Source organism: Coloeus monedula, assembly GCF_965178545.1.
Source record: "Coloeus monedula genome assembly, chromosome: 5".
NCBI lineage: Eukaryota > Metazoa > Chordata > Aves > Passeriformes > Corvidae > Coloeus > Coloeus monedula.
The window spans coordinates 49,200,456-49,222,072 of record NC_138785.1 but is presented as its reverse complement, the minus strand read 5'-3'; the positions used below and the strand labels follow the sequence as shown (position 1 = coordinate 49,222,072).

Below are 21,617 nucleotides of genomic sequence, written 5' to 3'. Positions count from 1 at the left end.
TGGAAAAGTCTATTCAGGTTTTAACTGTACCTGGATGTGTGGGGTGCTTGATTTTGTTTAGATTTGAAAATCCATGTAAATAAATGTTAAAGCATTGAGAAATAAAGAGCCTTAACCCTTGAAACTAATTCCTCATGATCAAAGAACTTTCTTGGGTATCACCACTTTCCAAGTCTCCTTCTTGACAATATTTGTGATAACTATTAATGAAAAATTAATTGAAACCAAAGAAAATCTCTACTCTTAGATAGAACAAGGAATGCCATGTTAGGAGTTTGATATTAATATAAAATAAAAAAGCTTAAATCCCCCATAATCTACGAACCTTGCAATTTTTTAGCAGATTCTTTACAATTCATTAAATACGTTTGTCTTTACTCTTCATCACACATTACAGTGTTACACTGTGAAGTGTACCACAACTCTCCAAAACTAATCACTTACAGAAATACAGAGACAATTCCCTATCAAAAATTCACTACTTTCTGAATTCAGTGTTCAAATACACTGTTTTGTTGGTAGACACCATGTACCATTTGGAGTATTTATATTTCATCTCTAATTATTTTTGTGACATGCACTTTTAATTCAATGAAAGGGAAGTGAAAGTGGAAGTAGGAAAACTTGTCTATATGCACATTACCCCCAGCCTAAAAATACAGTTTGACAAGAGCTATGGTTTCATATAGGATCTTCATATAGGAAGGAAGTTACCAATTGTTATTCACATATACATTTCCCATGCAATTATCATTAAATCATTAACGTTAAGACCATCACCATTTTTCTCTCACCTAAAGTACTACAGATCAGAACTCAGATTCCAGAAAACAGTGGAAGAGAGTATAGGTTTTGAATGTTATGTCCTCAATTTCTTTAGTAGGTGTAGGACCCTCTTCTGTTCCCTGCCAAAGGCATTGTTCAGCAGCCAGCAATTTAACACAATCAATTACAACCAAGTATATTTAATACCATAAACTCACATGACATCGTTCATAATAATATTTTTTGGAAATTACCTTCCCTACACTTCACTGCACTCAGAAGTCTCACTTCCAGTAATCTCAGTCAAATTTTCTCCCCAAATCCCAGTCTAAATGGGACTAAAGTCTTAGGATTTCACTGCAATTGCATGGCTGAGATTTCCTTTCACAAAGACCATGTGAAAGTATGACAGGGATTGCTAACAGAAGGAGACAATGGGTGCTGAATACAGCTCTACTCTGCATGGCTAGAGTATACCTTGGTCCCTTTGGGTGGTTCTGACTTACATTTTTTGGCCAGAGTAGTTCAAGCACAAGAAAGCTGTAACTAGTCTTTTTTCAGCCTCCTTCACCTTGCACTGTAAAGTTGTTACAAGTCTGTCATTTAAAGCACTTCAGATACAAGGGTTTCAAATTAAACATTCAGTGGTTTTTAATGTTATAAAACCATTTACAAAGGATAAAGCTAATAAAATTTGAGGTAGCCATTCACACATGGAAAGATCATCAAGTTTTGATTTTGTCCTGCATACATGGAATATGAATAAGTCAGAGTTACTTCTAGAGCTCTACAAGGACTTTTTGTTCTTCAGTAACAGTATTAGCCCTGGTCAAAGTAATGTCATTCTGACAGAGGCAATTTCCTAGCTGATACAGTCTTCCATATTTATAGAAACTGATAAGAATGCTGCTGATTGCGTGTGACATTCTGTCTAGACTTTAGAGAAAGAGTTCCACTCGAGAAATGAATGTTACATATTAGAACAATATTTCATATGTTAATGTCTAGGAGAACAAAATTATCCTAAAAGAGGCATAACAATTAGTTTTCTAAGGAGTTCAAAATTGGTGGCAACAAATAATATTTGGCAGGGAGGACAATTGAGACAATTGATTCAAAAGTAAAGACCTGTCAAACTCTGAAAGAGTCACTGTCGTCATCAGCTCTGACTTTCCTTTATAATCCAAACAAGAGAATGACCTAGTAATAAATTGTATTTCAGAGAGCATATCCTTTTATTCCTTTCTTTCATTTTTACATGGGTGGGGGAAGAGAAAGAAAGAAAGAGGAGAGAGAATATAAACATGATCTGGAAACTCTCAGAGACTGAGAATACATCACACACATTGGTGATAAATAACCCTTTGGTTACTGAAAACATTAAAACAATCTGCTTTTTAAAAGAAGCATTTTATAGGGCTGCCAAGCTTAAATTTTAGCCTAGCTTTAGCTTTCTGGTGTTGGATTTTATTTTATTTTATTGTCTCTGAGTAGAAGTTCTCTTATTGCCACAGTTTTTTTGCTCACATAAACTCTGCTTCCCTCTTAACCTGTCCTCAGTTTAAAAAAAATAAATGGGTTGTGCACCTCAGCCCTACAGTGCTGGAATGTTTTCCAATCCTTTGCTCATATGCACACCTCTTCTCTAAATCCTTAGTGATGTATAATTATTCTCATTGCCCCTAGGGATGCCAGGCCTGCATGCAGATCTCCCTGAAGGCTACACCTCTGTCAATCAAGAAATATTTAGAACTCCCTTCTCCTGAAAACTCTCCTGCCAGCATGTACAAGGATACATAGTGACCAAGAGATCTCTTGATTATTCTCAAGCTCAATATATCCCCTTAAGTTAAAAGTCAAAAGCATCTATACAAAAACTCAGAAACTCTCATATTGGAGAATAACTTTGAGGGTTTATGCTTGTACTTGTAACATGAGGTTGACCAATCTGAAAAAACATGCAGAATCCACTTCAGCAACACAATACATTATAATGATATCTTTTGTCTATACATCATAACAAGAACACTATCATGTATAAATTTAAAACTATATTTACAGATTCAAGATTTAATCTGCCAGGGAGTTACATTTTAGCGCAGTAAAACCTTCAGCAATATGAAAAGAACTAAATCTGCAGAATTTTTCTTAGCTTGATTATTTAATGAATACTCAAACATGCCAGAGTATGGTTATCAGAATTTAAATGATCAATAAACTATATTCACGTTGATTAAGAAGGATTCTTGCTATAGTATTTTTACTGATACTGTCTTAAAAAGTCCCAATACTTTTAAATATATTTTTACAAAAAAATACAAAAAAAGGGGCTTATTCTCTGAACTGTCATGCTACAATTCAAGTAACTGAATGAAAGACAAAGCTAATTTTCTAATGCTGCAGCTACTCTCCATTCCAACTCATTGAATTTATTTACCACAGCCGTCCTCATCACTATCATCCTCACAGTCAGCTTGACCATCGCATCTTCTGGAAGCCAGGACACACCTCCCAGAACGGCACTTGAAGTGACTGGGTGAGCATTCTGTCAATGACAACAAGCAGGGAGAAACAGGACTCCATAAGATAAAAGCTTAATCATGACATGGGCACTTACTTATCACAGGGGCTGTTTCAGAAGGGTAAATGACACGGGTAGAAAGCTCGTGAGACTGGAACTATGTATCAGGCGAGACTCTTAACAATTGCACTGGGAATGTGGTCCAGCAATATTTTCCAGAGCTCTCCCTCACATGTTGCCCTCTGTCAAATGTCATTGCTTTGCCAAATCACTGGCATACAATGTCTAGACCATGGGTATGAATTTCCTAGCTACTCTCCTCACCATTGTGGTGTTGCGTTATGCATTGAAATAAGTATGAGAAATCCCCAGCATTTAAATAAATAAATAAATAAATAAATAAATAAATACCAGACATAGAAGATATTGAGAATTATGTGTCTATTTGAACTAATAAAACCAAGTATGAATTTCCACTAATTAGCCCTTTCATTGTTTCTGCCTCATCTCACAGTACCATTTTGGGACAAAGGAGTGGAACAGAGCTGGCAGATCTTTAAGGAACTCTCATTGAGCGCAAAAGGTAGCAATCCCCAGGAGCAAGAAATCCAGCAAAGAAGCCAAGAGACCAGCATGGCTGAGTAGGGCAACTCAGTTTGGAATAATTTTCACAGTTTAAATATTATAATTTAAAGAGGATGTATGAAAAAACCAAACACCAGCGACTTTGGGAACCCATTTAAATCTTTAATTTGCTTATACGTATAGGAGATACCTTCTACATCTTCATCTGGTGTTAGACAAGTTTGGTTGTCTGAGTTCTCATCCGGAAACTGAGTGCAGTCTGTATCTTCTGGCCACTGCAGACCTACAATCCCAAGCACAGCCTCACAGCGCTCCTTAGATTGTACACATAATGTCCTGAGGAGACAAAGCAGAATTGCACCAAGTAACTGAGTGAATGTCTTCAAAATTCCCAGATACTAGAAGTTAATAATCCTAGCCAAAGTTAAAGATGAAGATCAAGAAAAAGATCAGTTAAACAGATGTTTTAATATGAAAAAAATACATACATCAAAGAATGGTACTGTTGAAACGTTATTTTAAGTTACTGTTATGCAGTTATGTTATAAATAGGCTAATAATAACTAATATAACTGCTTACAAACATGGTCTCCTCTGTAAGAGATGGCAGTGAATGTTTTTTAAGAAGCACTAACTGCTCTCCTTCAGGGGAAAAAAACCAAACACATTTTGTACTAGTGAAATGCTACCTCTTCTGATTATGTTACCACAGAAACCATGTGGTTTCAGAAGGACAAAACATTTAAACCGGCAAACAAAAGAGTGAATAACTCCCCAAGGAGTTCAATAAAATTAAAACTTACAGAAAAGCAAAACACAGACTAACCCAGTCTTAAGGCTGTTGTCACTTAGACCAACAGAAGCTTTTATCACATTAGGAAAAGGCATGAATACAGTCCTTCAGCAGCTTTTTTTTTAACCATATAGAAGATGGGACTCACTATGCAAAATTCATTCAATCCACTGAGATTGAAAATCATCCATCATGTCTCTCAAAATATGCACTGTCAAATGCTTCAAAATTACAAAGAGAAAATGCATAAAGGAAAAGTCCCCTAATGTTTTAAACATTTAGCCACTACTTTTGCCTTGGGTCCTAGCTGTAGGTTGAAAAATATTCAACCAAAGGATCCCACCCTTTTTTTTTTTTCTTTCATATCACTTTTTGCTTGCCTTAATTTGATTCATATTTACACATCCTTTTTCTAGATACGCTCCTTTCATGGAAGAGATGCTCCTTTCATGAAAGGCCTTTTATTCCACTCATTTTCCTTTGACCTTTTGACTAATGGAACTTTTTTATTTTCCTGCAATTAGCTTTGGAAAATTCTGTGACCAAAACAAACAAAAAAAATTCATATGGGATTAATTCTTTTATGCGTTTTTGGGAAAATTATACAGTATTAATCCTCCCAAATTTAATTTTGTTTTGAGGAATTAGATTAAGAAGAGTCAATGTTTTTCTGCACCAAACAATTCACCAGAGAGTTGCGCAACCAGAAGAAATGGAATATGTTAGCCAACCATGTTACAGACTCTCTCTTCCCTTTTAGATCCTCCTCAATATCAAAAAGGTTGACTGACGCTACTTTATAACCTCAGATTTCTGAATGCCAGAATTTTTATTTTGCAATGACAAAAAACAAAACCCACAACAAAAATATGATAATATAGCAGAGACATCTAAGCTGCTTCCGCCCTATGTTTTCTGCACATTTAGATCTTTGGTCAAAGCTGACCTTTTCTAATGCATTATAAGTCATTTAGTCATCTGTCTGTGGTGAAAGAATTAGAATCTATTTAATCCTCAAAGTAGGCCTGGAGTAATATTATCAATGCCTTATCAGAGCTGAAGAATATTGTTCAGAAACTGAAAACATACATATCAATGAAAATTGATATGTAAATTGAAAACATACATACCAATGAATGTTATAAATAAGTTCAGTTCTTTCCAAAAAATCTCTTTACCTGTCTTCTTTACTTTGAATAAAACTGTATGAAGGCTGTTACAGCTAAAAAACAATGCATGACAGCCAAACTAACACAAAGGCAACAAAAAGCCTTGCAAAGCGGGGACAGCTGTTTTATACAGGGGCAGTAGAGTTAAAATAATTTAGTTATAAACCTCCTGGAATGAAAAAACCAGATCCATGTGCCTGTACAAAAAAAAAAAATCGAATGCATCTCCAATAAGTTTGTATTATAATAGACCTAGAATTATAACATTAATGTGCAATTCATGGTTGGAAAGCACACTTTGACTTAAAAAGCACACCACTGAAAAACTGCATTAGCTGAACTCATTCATATTTACAGGAAAAGACAGGTAAAACAATACATATGTCCTGTTAAGCTCAACAAACCGCTGATATATTTGAACAAGAGGGCAGTTGTTTTGAAAGTCAGCAGCAGATTCTCAGAATACCATTTCTGTGCTGAAAACATAACATTTTGTCATCTCAGACCTTCGAATTGTAAAGTAGGTTTATAATTATATTGACATATCAAATTAATTAAATTTTTATTGGTATGAGGTTATTTTTGTTTTAATTTCTAAAACTTTTGTAGGTTTTTACATTATATGTGTACCTGGAATTCTTCCTAAAATCTTATTGTTAAGCAGATAATAGTACAATCTAGTGGGACCTTCAAAGGTCTCCCTTCCTAATAAAAACACTATTTGTGATCTAACATGAAAGTGAAACCTAAAAACTATTGTAAAAGTAGAGCTTTGAATCCTACGATTTGAAGTTTTATGTCGTATGTTCAATTTCATCTAAATTTGATGTTACCCTGTTTTGAGCAGGAAGCTGGACCAGATGACTTTCAGAGGTTCCTATCAAGTTAAATTGTTCTACACATTCTGTAAGTTCCTCTTCATCTGTTTAATACTTTAAATTTCAAGATTATTCAACTGTATCATGATACTTCCTAAAATTTTTTAGCTTGGTATGACAGTAAAGAGCTGATAATTTAACTTAACATCCCTCTACATTAGAATAAGTTAGTCCAATTTTTACTTGTTATACTGCTTTCTTAAAAGAAAACACTTTGATTTTCAAACTAGCAAACTGTAACTTTGCAGCTATCCTATATGCAATATTATCTTTCCCATTAGGTTCCTATGTGAGAATTTAACAGTATATTCATAAACTTCCTTGTGGTTCGCAAGGTTCTTGCCTTGCACTAAAAAGCACATCACTAGACAAAGAACCATTACCTATTTGCCAACAATATCACGTGGTAAGAAATTTTAGGATGTGTACTGCAATTTTCAATGCACTTTTCTTTCAATACAGAAGATGTTAATTGATCAATATTGTCAAGGTAGGCCCAACAAAAAAGGCAGAAATACAGAATGAGAAGGCTCTAGCAGCTAGTAGCTCAAAGAGCTCTGCCTGTTGTTCAGGTCTATTAGATCTCCTAACCTGCAACAACTGCTGCTAACAAAGCCATGAGATCTACAGAACACAGTCTCTTTCGAACAAAGCACAGTGATTTTACTCAGTGAGGATGGTGAAATAGTTAATCTGACAAGATGAAAACGTAAGTTAGCCTGGAATTCAGAATGATGTGGCACTCCTAATTTAGAAAAGTAAACATTCATTAAAATCTCAGGGTTTTTTGAGCATTTGGATAGGGCTTTGCACCAAATAATATACTAATGCAAGGAACTATTACAAAATGCTAATGTTCCAAATTAAATTAACTGATTCTATGTTTAAGCAATCTTTATAGTGGCACAATTCTAATCAAACACACAGAAATGGAAAGTACTTCATACAAAGCTAACAGCATCCTTCTTGTCACCTTGCTCAACAGTGGAGTGAGCAGGTTCACAGAGCACTGGGTGAAAAACTGGCTGAAGGGTCCTGGCAAACAGGGCTACATCTGGCTGGTGACTGGTCAGCTGGGCTGCTCCTCTGGCCTCAATTGCAGGGCCTGTCCTGTTCAGCAAATTTATCAATGGTCTCGATGCAGCACTTTAGTGCATCATTAACAAGTTTGCTGATTATATAAAACCGAGAGATGGTATTGAGTCTCAAGGGACAACAGTTCTTTCAATTAGGCAACCATCAAGGGCATGAAATTTAACAAGAACAAATGCCTGAATCTGCACCTAGGATGGAGTAGCACCAGGCACAAACTGGAGAGCAGCCCTGCAGAGAGGGACCTGGGCATGCTGGTCAGAAGCAGCCTTTTCCTGTGCAATTCCAAAGCAAAATTTTTGGCATTTTCAAAGAAAGCATAAAATTGGGGAAAAGTACTATGACAGACAAAGTCAAGAATTAAATGAAATATGGTTTAGTATAGTACCTGCAAGGGGGGATCCGCTGATTTGTATGGGGGTCACATTTTGGTACTAAGATTGTACAGGCAAAAAACATCAGGTACTTGTAGCAGTTGGTCTGAACCAAAGCTGGGAAAAGAGAAGACTCCCAGCTGATAGAGGCTTCCTTCTGTGTCCTGTGGCCCAGGTAGTTTGGGTAATAAGTATAGTTGTAAGGCAAGTTCATACAAAGTTCCAGAGTAATTGGTTCACACTGACCTTTCACAGAAAGAAAACAAACAGAACCACAAACGGTGTGAGGTTAAATTAAATACAGAAGAAGTAATTACATACATATTTAACAAATTTATCAGTCAGGGATACCTCTCAGGCTTCAGAAACTACAAGTTCCAGAGTTAGAGATCCCTTACGAGCCTATTCATAACAGTAAAGGTGGGTCTGAATTCTGCCTACCTCATAACCCTTTAAGATACTTTTATTTCCTTATTAATATTCATTAACTTTCTGAACTAAATCTTAACTTCAAGGTGGTACAATAAACCATCCTCTAAAAATAGATTTCTTCTTTTCAAATCAAGATTCTGATGATTTTCAAGAACTCCTGTACTGTACAGCAACACACTTCCCACTGGTGTACCTACTATGCTACCACTGACAGGGCAATTGCCAAAATTAAGAAGACAGGAACCACTGGATACCTTGGGTTGGAAAGGATCTCAGGAGGTCTCTACTCCAATGCCCTGATCAAAGCTTGGTCAGCTCTGAGGACTGACCAGCTTTCTCAAGGCTTTATACAGTCAGGTCTTAAAAAATCTCTAGTGACAGAGACTTCACAAATTCTCTGTACAGAAAACAGAAGCCAGGATTTGCTGCTTTCTTTTTTTTTTCTTTCTTTTTTTTTGCTTTTTCTTTTTTAATACCAAGATCTGAAGGAAGAATGGGGACAATTAGGTTATGTAATTAGGTTATGTATTGCACAAGCATTGAGCAAGAGACAGTCTACATGTTAATAATTTAATTCAGGTAAGACATAGCTAATAACAAAAGAGAATGATAAGCAGAGACAAAACAGATGCAACAGCTACAAGTCCATATGACTATAGATATTATAGATATGTTCAAAAATCTTCCAACTTTTTGGGGTTTATCACAACAAATTGTGAACTAGCCAAGTATTTTGGATTTTTAAAACTTGTATAGCTTTTGTATTTCTCCTCAAATTGGTATTCAGAAATACTTATTTTTCAATTTTCCACCATAACAGAAAACTACAGAGAGAATTTCACTTCAATTCAGACTGAAATTCAACTTTTTATTTGGCAATGAGATGATTGTGGAATTATTTAAACTTATTTACTCTGGATATATGAGAAAGTTTTCTACAAAAAAGTATACTATTCAAAAGTAAAAAAAAAATGCATACATTTCCCTATTCTGGGAGCAAAAATAGCTTAATATGATTAATATTGTCTGCTAGCCAGTTGCCAGCATCAGTTGCTAGTACAGTGTGGCAACTGCATCTTTGAGAGGAAGCTGAAAGAAGATCCAACAGTCAATTATTCAGCTGGTCAGCAAAACTGGGCACTCTCATGGTGTGGCATTTGCTGTTATAACTTCTTTTACTATTTACCTCTAATCTGATGATCGTGAAAAGCTCATTTTATATCCAGCTTTTCCTCACTGCTAAATCCTGCCATACTACCAGCACTGAACTATTTCTGTTGCCAAAAACCACATAGTCAGATCTTTGGGGTATATGAGGTTCAATGACTTTAACAATTATCCTCACATTACTGCCATTTCCTTCTCTTCATGATGAACCACCCTTGTCCTTCCGCACTTTTGCCTGAGATGCCCAGATCAGTTTGGGCTCATCTTTTGATTTTGGCTAGGAAACATCTTTCCTTGATGTGTACAGAACTTCACATGTTCATCAATATTTCAGGATGAACACAAAAGTACATGCAGTATTCTAAGTGTTTGTATAATGTAACATTATTCAAGATTAAAGAGTTGAAATGCACATATACCATTCTCTTTTATTATGCCTCATATTTATAGGGGTTTCAGTGAATTCTGGAAGAAATTCTAGTCCACTGAAATGCCATAGGAGGCTTACTCTTTACATGTTTTCAATATGATTATCATTTTCACTCTGCGTTTAGAAAGCTTCTACTGTGTTATGCACAGAAGTGTCATTGTAGCTTTGAAAATAATATTGTTGACTGTCACAGACAATTCCCAACAATCCACAGGGTAATATACAGAACATATGCTCCAGGGGAACATCTGAATCATTTCAAGTAACCCAAAGGTTAGCCTTTCCTTCTGAGTTTGTCCTACAGTTTAAGAGGTCCTGCTACTCCCTTTCTTATAATACATAGGGGTGCAACCTGATGAGTGGGGAACAAGGAATAAAATTCATTGCATCTTTTATCCTAAATTTTAGAAAAGCAAGCAACCAAACAATACAACTAAATAAAAAAATCGAGCCAACAAAAAAAACCCACAAACCAAGACATTACCACATAGACTATGCCTGGATTTAATATCTTCCCGTGTTTATTGCTAACTTGTTCTATCCATTGGAGTCTCTACAACCATTCTGGACAATCTTTACTTGCAGTAAAAAAAGTGCTCATGGTCAGAGCTTCATTAGGCTCCTGTGTTTCATTTTGTGCCAATTGCCTCCAATCCTGTCACTGAGCCCTGTCTTCTTTACACTGTCCCTTCAGATATTCATTCTGTTATCCTAAAAATGTTGTAAATACATTACAATGCCAGCCTAAACCAATCAGATATTATCACATATGGAAAACATCCATCATATTAAATGCTGGGAAATGTGGCCTATGCTTTGGAGCTTTTCAACCAAATAGTTATCCGGGCCAAAAAGCACTGCTTTGTCAAAACTGAAATTTTCCATGAGAATTCACATTTCTTACCAAAGACGAAAGAACTCTGGTCAAAATACGAAGAGCGAAAACAATATGAATAAAAGACAATAGTAATTCCAGATGTTACGCAAGAAAAATCTCTCCCAAATTGTCTTGCTGTTCCATTGTGTATGAAAAATTAAATATTCACTGGACCAGAAAAGGAGAAAGAGAGATGATCCAGAAGACTAGTTCAGGTTATGTGTTACTCCTGCTAAAAACTACAGAGAGTTGCCCATAATATTGTGAGGAAACATCTTCACCAAAAAGCTGTTGGGTTTCTCATAATACGGCATAATACGGAACATTGCTTTAGAATTCAAATATTACATGTCAAAAATCATAAAACCATAGAGTGGCTTGGGTTGGAAGAAGCCTTAAAGATCATCTTTAAGGGGAGATCTTAGTGCTTGTAGCAGTTAGTGGGAAGGTGTAAATCAGATGGAACCAGACCCTTTGAAGCATGCAGGGATAGGATGAGAGGCAAAAGACACGAGAGAATTCCAATTTTCTGCATGGAAAATAGGTTTTTACGATGGAAGTGCCCTAACAGTAAAACAGACCTCTCAGAATGACTGTGGAATCTCTGTCCTTAAGGACAGAGCTGCTCAGCTGCACAAGTTTATGGGCAACACAACTTAATTGGCACTGATTTGATCAGGAGTTTGGGCTTGTTGACCAAAGGTGTTACCTAACTTCCTTCTAATGCTAAACATGGTACATAAGATTATTCCTTCACAAAAACATAGCATTGATACACAACACAAACACAAAGCATTGATAGAAACACATGTAAAGCATTTATGCTTTATAAAGTATATTACAGCTTTACTTTAGCAGCATCTAAAGGCCCCAGAATGAGTGGTGTCTCAAACAGCTGAAGGTGATAGTTACAACTCTAGAGGGAATATGGAGTTTGGACTAGTTGACCTTCCTATGTCCATCCCATTCTAAATGGAATAACATTATCCACACAAGCTACCATATAGTATCAAAGCATACCTTGCAGATATAACTGCAACACAAAACAATTACATATGAATGGTGTAGAAATAGTCTGTAAGTGAAGCCAAGTCTGCCCATGTGTCGAGGTGACCTGAATTGACGTGATTGTATTAACACAGCACTAAGTTTTAATTAATTTTCAGTAATTTTTAATACAGTTCTGCCCCACTTTCAAAACATAGACAAATATCTTTCTATTGATTACCTGTTCACGTTGCTGCAATGCACAATTGAGCAAAAACAGCTATTCAGAAGCAAGCGCACAATTAGTACAGGAACCTTGCATGGAGTGGTATAATAGAGTGCACAGATATGAGGATACAGAGAGTTGAAAACCCTGATCCTCGACAATATATATTAGTCAGAAGAATAATTATTTTTTCCAGTTTTAATACCAAATTAATTCCTTCATAAAGTCCAGAAGTTCTCCTGACTACTAAATACAGTGACATGGGATTTTTTATATTTTGAAAATAAATCAGTATCTTCTGCTTTACACTTACATTATTCTGTTCACTTTACATAGAGACTGAATGTCACTAAATGTTAAGAAAAAGTGCAACAGTAAACAGCCATGAAGAAAATATAAAAAATTCATAGAAGAGAAAGTTAAAATACCTCAATGTCAAATGTTATAAATCCTAGTACATCAATAACCAAGAGTTTTGATGACACATTTGTTTCAATATTGCCCTTTTCAAAGCTTAATCATTAGACATGTGCATTAGCTAGAAGATTAAATTATTATTTACCTTGTCCTAGCCTGCATCCTCATTATAATCTAAAACACTCTATAAGAGTGACAGTGTGAAGCACATGACCTACTTACTGCAGTTTGCCTGGCTGTTTCTTATCTCACAGGGAGAAGCTCCACAGGGATCAGGGCAGGAAGAGCACCTCTGGTCTCCCTCCTGACAGAGGGTTTGATCTGAGGGAAATAGAAATGTACTTTTCAAATTATTTACCAGACTAATAAAAATGACTGGAGTGTGATGAGAAAGTACAGTGTTTACATAAAAATTAAGTATTTCCTTTACATAGTTCAGTAAGTACCCAACAGCATTTCAAGTGCAGTAACGATGTGGTGTAAGGAAGAAAAGTGTGCAACACTGTCCAGATCTCATTTTTTTTACCCCTCTGTTCAATATAAAAAACTTACATCCCAGTTTTTGAATGAGAGGTATGGATCTCTGAAAGACATTTACCATGACACTCAAGCAGACTACGAAAAGTCATATAAATCACATTTCAGAAAGAACAATAGGTCCTAGCTGAAAGAGAATACCCTCTGTGAATTACTATTCAATGCCATTCAGTTGATCTGCTTCTCATTTTATGGTGTTTTTGGTTGACAATAAGACATCCTGAAGAAAGGTCGCCAGAACTGTATTGTCCTCCTTTGACTGGTTAAAAAACTAACATCAGAAAGAAATCCAAAAATGCTATGGTCCTAATGATGGACTTCAGAATAAATAAAACCAGCACTTCATCACAAGTTTCTGAGCACACTACCTGGGTAGTTTCTTTATCTGACAAATCCCTGGCCTTCTCTCTTTCTCATAGTTGTGATGACTCCTTTCCAAACCATTAAATTCTCTCTTCCATGTGTAAAATCAGTCATTTAGTTTACTATTCTGTACAGACAGACCAAATAGATGGTGTTTATCATCTTATCCTATTTAAAACAGCTTATTACCCTGATTACTTAGTGTTTGTATTGCACTACTGCCCATGAACATTAATCATTCTTCCCTCCATTGGGCATACAGAAGGTGTTGAAGAAAGATCTAATTTCAACAACCTTGACAACAATCTTGTCTAAAGGAACTGATGATTTTTTCATATCATATCATAATTATGTGGATTTAGTTCCTTTCATACATTTTATATATGGAAGCAATAGAGGTAATTTCTTTGCTATAGCAATTGACCATCTTATTTTACAGTTGCATCTGATTGCAAAATGGAACTTGAAAGGTAGGGAAAGCCTTTTGACTTCTAAAGCTATCCCAAATATTTACATTAAAATTATTTTTAAAGTTTGCTCCAACTCCTTCCTATCCCACAATGGAACAGTTTATCAACACTTTAAAAATCCCTGTGCTACAATGTAGATTCTTTTGATCCTAGCACAAATAATGATGAATTTCTACAACACTCTACCCTGTCTTTTGAAGAGAAGCAGCCATGAGTACATCTATATTAGATTTCTATTGCCACAAAATTAATAAGAGCAGTACTCATAGATAGATATTATACCTTAAATTTCCTTAAGGTATGTAGTGAAGGAGACCGCTTTTCTCATCCAGACAGAGATGAAGCAACAGTCATTTGTAATCTCTGAATGAATATACTTGTGCTAGCACACAAGGTCCCTGTATCCTTATACAGGCAAGGGGAAGTCACTACACCTTGACCTCAAATTTCTATGCTGATATCACATATTTACTGTGTTAGTAACAAAACTAATACTCCTGACTGTGTTAGCCCTAACTTCACTGACTCTGATAGACATATCCAAATTTTTTTATTTTATTTGTAGAGCAGAGAAGTCTTTGTAATAAGTGAATGTCCTACCGCATTTTTTGCACTTGCTGGAAGCAACAAAATATATAAGAAATACAACAGTAAGTTACAAACAAGAATTCTGCCTTGCTTTTGCATGGACTTTGCAAGGAACTAAAGATGAATGAAGTCCAAATTCTGCCAACATATTCCCATGCAAATTAGGATGGATGGCATATGGTTGCATGAAGAAAGAATTTTGCTCTAAACAATACTGAAAAATACTGGATAGAATTTTTGCACATTGAAGAATTAATAATACAAACAAGGAAAATGTCTGTATTTAAAACCTCTGCAGTTTAATGCCAAGCAGAAAGATCTTTCAGCATGTAGTGAGATCACTGACTACATAATTATCACCCCATACTACTGCTTGACAGTTTTAACCTAAACCTGTTCATCATACAAAAAAAGATTTTTAACCATTGCTTCAACATCAAAAGGGAAAAAAAGCAGTGAAAACAAAACACATCACTGACTTTTAGCCCACATAATGCAAGAGAAATGAAGGATAAAAGAATTCATAGAATAAGACTGAGCTTGGACATCAAGAAAGAAGAATAAAAACTGAACATTTTGTGCAAGTGTACAGTCAGAACTGAGGACAAAAACTTGTTTCTGCGTTTTTAGATTGCCACAGTCAGAACTAGAAGATATTCTATGGAAGACCTTTTTATAATGTCAACATTAATAGTGAAGAAAAATAATGATTATTTCTGTGTTTCAGCTTCTCAGTTATTTTTTGGAATGGAGGTATTTAAATTGGAGTAGGAAGATCCCAAGAATTTTCTATGAACAGAAGGGACTGAGTACCATGCTTATGAAAGGATTTCTTTTAGACTGGTTTCCTAAAGAAATGAGGCTCATATAATCACACTGTGTATTTATCTTATGATAACAGGTCTTTTCTACTCTAATAAGAATTAAATAGCCTGTCCTATTACCGTTACATCTGCCAGCACTAGCTTTCTACATAAAGTTAACTATTTTAATATCTTTAAGATTCATAAAAGAAATACATTAATAATTCTTGCATTGAAGGAAAGGCTGCAATCTGAACCTATACCTTACCAGAAATAAGAGAATTACATGGGAAAAATACCTTCAGATGTTGAAATCATCATAACACGATGACATTGCTTTCTAAGTGTATTAGAGAAACCATGTTTTGGGGCTCAAGACATCTCACAGTTTCCTCTTCTCTCATAAAGTCCATCATAAGACAGCTATCAAATATCTGTGAAAACTTACATCATCATATATTTTCCCTTAGTCACACTAAATCATTAGTTTACTTACAAAAACATTCTCTCTCTGATTCCCAAGTTCTGATTTAAAAAAAAAAGGATTTAAATGAGAAAATTCCTCCTCAGAAGACACCAGTTCCTGTAATAGTAGATTCTCATTGCTCCAAATAATGTATTTCAAGTAACAGCTGATTGCATAAGAAAAACAAATACTATGCTAAATATCACCACTTCTTCATCTTTTTTTATATTTTTAAGTACTAAAAGAAGTCTGCTTACAAATGCCTGTGTGAAACCACACACCAACCAGCCTTAGCAAGTGTTATTTGAAAGGCAAAGAAAGTTATTTATCAGACAGCTTTAGCTAAAGGTACTGCAGAACATAGCAGTCAATGGTAGGTTTAGTAAGAAGAGTAAAATGAGGCATATAATTACTTTCACTGCAGTTTTCTTCATCACTTCCATCTTTACAGTCATTATCTCCATCACACTGGAATGCACTAGGAATGCACTGCCCATTTCGGCACTCCACCAGACCCTGACTGTGACATGCTAGAGAGAAAAAAACAATATTAAAAAAACCAATATTCTGATCAATTTAGCTTAATGAAGCTCTGCCTTATATTTGAACATCATACTGAAGTTATTTTAGGAGGAGCTGACAACACTGCTTAGCACTGAAGATCACGAGGCATTTCTCATTAGGTGTCAGCTAATTTTTCAATAGCCAGAGTTGCGCTGATCTTTAACTACTGAGACTGAAAACATGAATGCCAGGTATTACCAGCAGGCTGAGATGAAGTCTTAGCTTTTCCAAGGTAAAAAAACTCACATAGTTTTTACTCGTATAGTGGAACATTACAATTAACAAAAAGTTTATTCTGTAATTAGCAAGAAGCTGAAATACAAAGCAATGCTTTACTTCTCAACAAAGGCAACAAATGTTTAATTTGCTGCAGCTGTCTACCAAGAACGGACATTTGTAAAGTGTGAACTTCTGAAATTAAATAAGTTTATAGTTTTGTTTACAGTTTTGTTACAGGTGGGTACACTAGGGGGGTTTTTTTTTTGGTTGGTTGGTTGGCTGGGTTTGGGGGTTTTTTTGTTTTTAAAGAAAGAAAAAATAATTAGAGATTAAGGGAACTTACAGCAATTGATCTCATCTGATTTGTCTATACAGTCATGGTCACCATCACATACCCAATCAGCTGTAATACATCTCCCATCTCCACACTGATGATGTGTCACTGGATTACAATCTACATAAAATGTAAATTCAAAGAGAAAAGAGTATGCTAAATTACCATTTGTATATTTTATATTATTGACCAATTGTTCTATGCCTATAGATAATCTTCTTATTAATGAGTCATTGTGCATTAATAAATTATATGAAGAGATCTTCTGTATCTGCAGATTTTTTTGCAGATGGTAGTTACATATATTCTTAATTGTATTGCCTGCATAGTGATGGATAATTCCTTCTCTCAGGTGCACAGCTGTGACCATTTGTAAATGAACAAGTTTCTAAGATTTGCTAAGCACATTAGAAGATCTGGCTTACCATCTCACAGAATGATTTTTAGTTAACTAACATTTTCAGTAACCACCAGAGAAAATAATTTCCTACGTTTATCTTTTTACTAAGACATTTAAAAAAATATTTCTCAACTTCAGAAACTATATTTTTGCATGTACTTGGAATTTTGCATAAGAATTATCTACAAAGAAATTATTCCAATCTTCATCTTACTCTTTCTACCTGAATGCACAAATAAAGAAGAGCATTCTGTTGAGCAGGCTGACTTTACAGCAAAATAAATAGAGACAACAGACACAGTCCAGTCCTCCAAATCTGCTATGAAAACCAATTATAGCATGTACAAGATCTTAGATTTTAAAAATTGCATAGAATAAACCTACATCAAGGTAGGAAAGATAGGAGACAGATTAATGTTTAGAAAATATAAATCATCTTCAAACAAAGATTATTTATGAAAAAAAAACACTAAATAACCAAAACTGAGAAGAAAATATTGAAAGGTCTTGGAGTGTGCTGATTTTGGAGAAGAAATATAAAACAAATATCAGAAAAAAAAATGTGCCTTGATTTTCAGTTTTCATATTCTTTGTGGTTTTCCTTAGAAAAGCAAAAGGAAGAAAGTGAGAAATAATATTTTAACTGTTAAAGAATTATTTTGGAAAACTTAGTTTTTCTCAGGTGTAGTAACAAGACCAAAAGTTAGTAAAATAAAGACTTTCTAAGTTTTCCAATATTTTCATGTTTAGATTATTCTTTTTTACTGGGAAAACTTCATTGTTTCTCCTATGGAAGTCAAGCGTAGGTAGACACATGGGTAGATAAGTATCACGAGTCAGAACATGCAAAGCTGATTGACAACAGAATTTGAAAGAAACAGAATTTGATAATCAAAACATACAACTTCACTACGAATCTTATGTGAAAACAGTTCAGCTATAAAACAGTTGGCACCACCAGTGTGTACCCTCTCATAGTTTGCTTTACTCTCAGTTAAATTCAGTCAACCTAGCAAGGCAGCAGCCATAACATCCTTTGGAACTAGTTTAAAGCAAATTGAAAATAGGAGTATTTCTTATAAATACCAAACCCTTCAAGATTTGGATTGACCCAGAACTTTCCTTTAAACCTTTTCAAACTGCATATAGAATCTGTGAGCTATTTCCACTTTGTTCAAATAGAGTAACAGCAGGGTATATTACTCTTTCAGTAGTTTAAGGGAAAAGATTACTGGCTTAGGCAATCCTGATATCTTAAAAGACTTTAGAAAAGCACATAACTTTCATTTACCACAATTTTGTTCATCACTAAGGTCTCCACAGTCATCGTATCCATCACAAACAAAGGTATAATTGAGGCACTTTCCAGTGTCGCAACGAAATACATCATTACTGCAGTCTACAAAACAATTGTATGCAAAATGTTAAAGTTACATTGGAACATTCATATAAACTGTGAACACTGGAATGTGCTGACTACACACAAAATTGGCTAAAGATACCTCACAGCATACAGGTCTGCATTAATACTGGTGGGTACCAGTTTATGAGAATCTAATCTGGAAGAATATGAAAAATCAAAAACCGTTTTTAGAAATTTTTACTCTCTCCCTACCAGCTGGTTTTTGATCAATACCATAAGGAGATAGTGCTCTGGTTGCACATAGGGACCTAAATATTTAATTAACTTACACACATAAAGTTCTCAAGAAAGATTGTAGGCTTCACCATTGTAGATTACTAGGACAATCCTCAGCACCTGATGTGGCTATTAAATGGAGTTAAAGATTCTAACAGCAAAATCAAGATCCCTAGACCCTGCTTTTGAGCCTGCCTTTGATCTTACAATGGTTTCAAATGAGCTTTATGCTTAACACAGTTTGGAGCTCAGATTTGGCCTTCTCATCAAGGAATTCTTATCACTGTCAGCCCTAAGTGGGTTTAACCATTTTTTCATGACGGGAGGCATCAGTAGAATCTGCCAGATATTCCCTGAGAATAACCATAATACTTGAATAATATCAGGTTCAATAAAAACATGGAATCTATGTTGTAGTTAAGTGGGTTGAAGAGAAATTAGGGTTTGTGGTGTCTGGTCCCCATCAGTAATAACTTTTGATTTCAAGCACACAATTAGGAAGTGGGTAAGTTTCACTGCCTTCTTCTAGGCTTTTCCTTGACCTCTAGCTTTTCAGGGGGAATACCAAGATAGAGAACAGCTGGGTGGACAATCCTTCCTTCCTGTTGAAGCTATGCCATTGGAACCAAGGGAGTCCTTTGCGCTCATTTTTACTGGCATATGTGGGCATTCTAAATGAGTTCTTCCCTGGAAAACAGAAAGAGAGCTCAAAAGGCAGGGATTAGAACAAAAGTGCCTCCTTTCTTCTGAGATGATCAACAACTGAAAAACAGAATCATGCTACCACTTCCTTCACTCCTCTTGGCACGTGATTCCTGTGTTCATGATTGCACAGTGGTTCCACTTTGAAAGCAGGGTGTCCTTCTAAGGATATTACACACTGAAAGGTGCAGAACTCTTCTAGAAGGTGCTGTGGGGTTTCTACCCCTTCAGATCAATGTCAACCAAGTGTTTCACCTCCTATGTGAAAAAAAACTCTGGAACTTGAACATGAGTCACTTCCTCCCCTTCCCCCACAGAAGTATTAATGCTTTCTACAAGTTTCATATTGTCTTAGATAGTCCAAACTGAATATATAGCATAGTGTGAAGGAAATGCTTCAGGATATGAAGTAAAATAATACAGCTGAGCCATGAGCTATGTACTCAATAGTTACTTTGACTTCAAAAAGAACTATTATTCCTAAAACAGGGAATAACAAATGAAAATGAAAATGAAATGAAAACATTTAAGTTCTTGCTTTCCGTAAGCAGACTGATACCCAGCTGAGAGTAAATTCTAGACATTTCTTGTTTTGAATATGCAACAGCGTGAAGTCATCTGGCAACCTTTAATTTTACTGGTCAATTTGTAACTCTGACAGTTTCTATGCTTCTTCCACTGCTCCTCCTGCAAATGAAACAAAACTGTCTTTTTCTATGTTATTTCCTCTGGATTAATTTACTGTTTCATTTCCATTCATACCCATTTACATTAATACTGCTGAAGCTGCTGCAGTGCCCTTTAGGGTAGACAATTCACAGGCCCACATAGACAGGGTAAACAAAAAGTACACAAACTTCCTTGCAGGGAAATAAGATTCACTTGATGAAAATCTAACAGCCTTAATACACATTTTCTTCAAGACATTAGCAATAATGTACAGTATAGGGTAGTTGGTTACTCTGTTAAGATGGGCACTTGGCAGCTGCCACTTGTAAAAGGCTCAACTTAAATTTTATAAATGATGGGAAAATCCCCATTTTCATAAAATTAAATACAAATTCCTATTCTATACTCCACTAAACACAAATGAAGCCTGGTGAATCTTTTACATTCAACAACTTGACCCTAGGATAAGCTTGGTTGGTTAAAGCATGGTGCTGATAAAGCCAAGGTGGCAGGTTTGATCCCTGTAAGGGTCCAGAAGGATCTGCTGCATGTGGGTCTGGACAAACCCCCAAAACATCCTACTCTCTAAATTGGAGAGAGATGGATTTCAAGGGTGGACTGTTTGGTGGATAAGGAATTGGTTGGACGATCGCATCCCAAGGGTCAACAGCTCAGAACCCCAAAGGAAATCACTGACCAGTGCTGTCCCTCAGGGCTCTGTACTGGAACCAGTGTTATTTAACATCTTTATTAATAACATAGATGAAGGGATCGAGTGCACCCTCAGCAAAATTGCAGATGAGATGGGGAGATGGTGTGGAGGTCAAGCTGAGTGGTGTGGTTGCCATACCTGAAGGACAGGATGCCATACAGACGTACCTGGACAAGCTCAAGTGGGCACCTGGGAATCTCGTGGTCTAACAAGATCAAGTACAAGGTGCTGCACCTGGGTCAGGGCAAACCCTGGTATCAACACAGGCTGGGGAATGAATGGATTGAAAGCAGCCCTGCCAAGAAAAACTTGGGGGAACCAGTAGATGAACAGCTGGACATGACTCAGCAATGTGCACTTGCGGCCCAGAAAGCCAACTGTATCCTGGACTGCATTAGAAGCAGCATGGCCAGAAGGCTGAGGAAGGTGATTCTGTCC

General features: G+C 35.9%; 1 protein-coding gene across 1 annotated transcript in view; it reads right to left on the bottom strand.

The window, feature by feature from the left end:
* CORIN (corin, serine peptidase) overlaps positions 1 to 21,617 on the bottom strand; it is a gene marked incomplete at both ends in the record, with an annotated part of 118,884 nt that overhangs the window by 26,840 nt on the left and 70,427 nt on the right. The window contains 7 exons of the mRNA XM_082281315.1: positions 3,203 to 3,310; positions 4,062 to 4,207; positions 8,192 to 8,423; positions 12,936 to 13,034; positions 16,354 to 16,470; positions 17,067 to 17,177; positions 18,749 to 18,856. Of these exons, the coding sequence (XP_082137441.1) occupies positions 3,203 to 3,310; positions 4,062 to 4,207; positions 8,192 to 8,423; positions 12,936 to 13,034; positions 16,354 to 16,470; positions 17,067 to 17,177; positions 18,749 to 18,856 (921 nt within the window). The remainder of the gene's footprint in view (positions 1 to 3,202; positions 3,311 to 4,061; positions 4,208 to 8,191; positions 8,424 to 12,935; positions 13,035 to 16,353; positions 16,471 to 17,066; positions 17,178 to 18,748; positions 18,857 to 21,617) is intronic.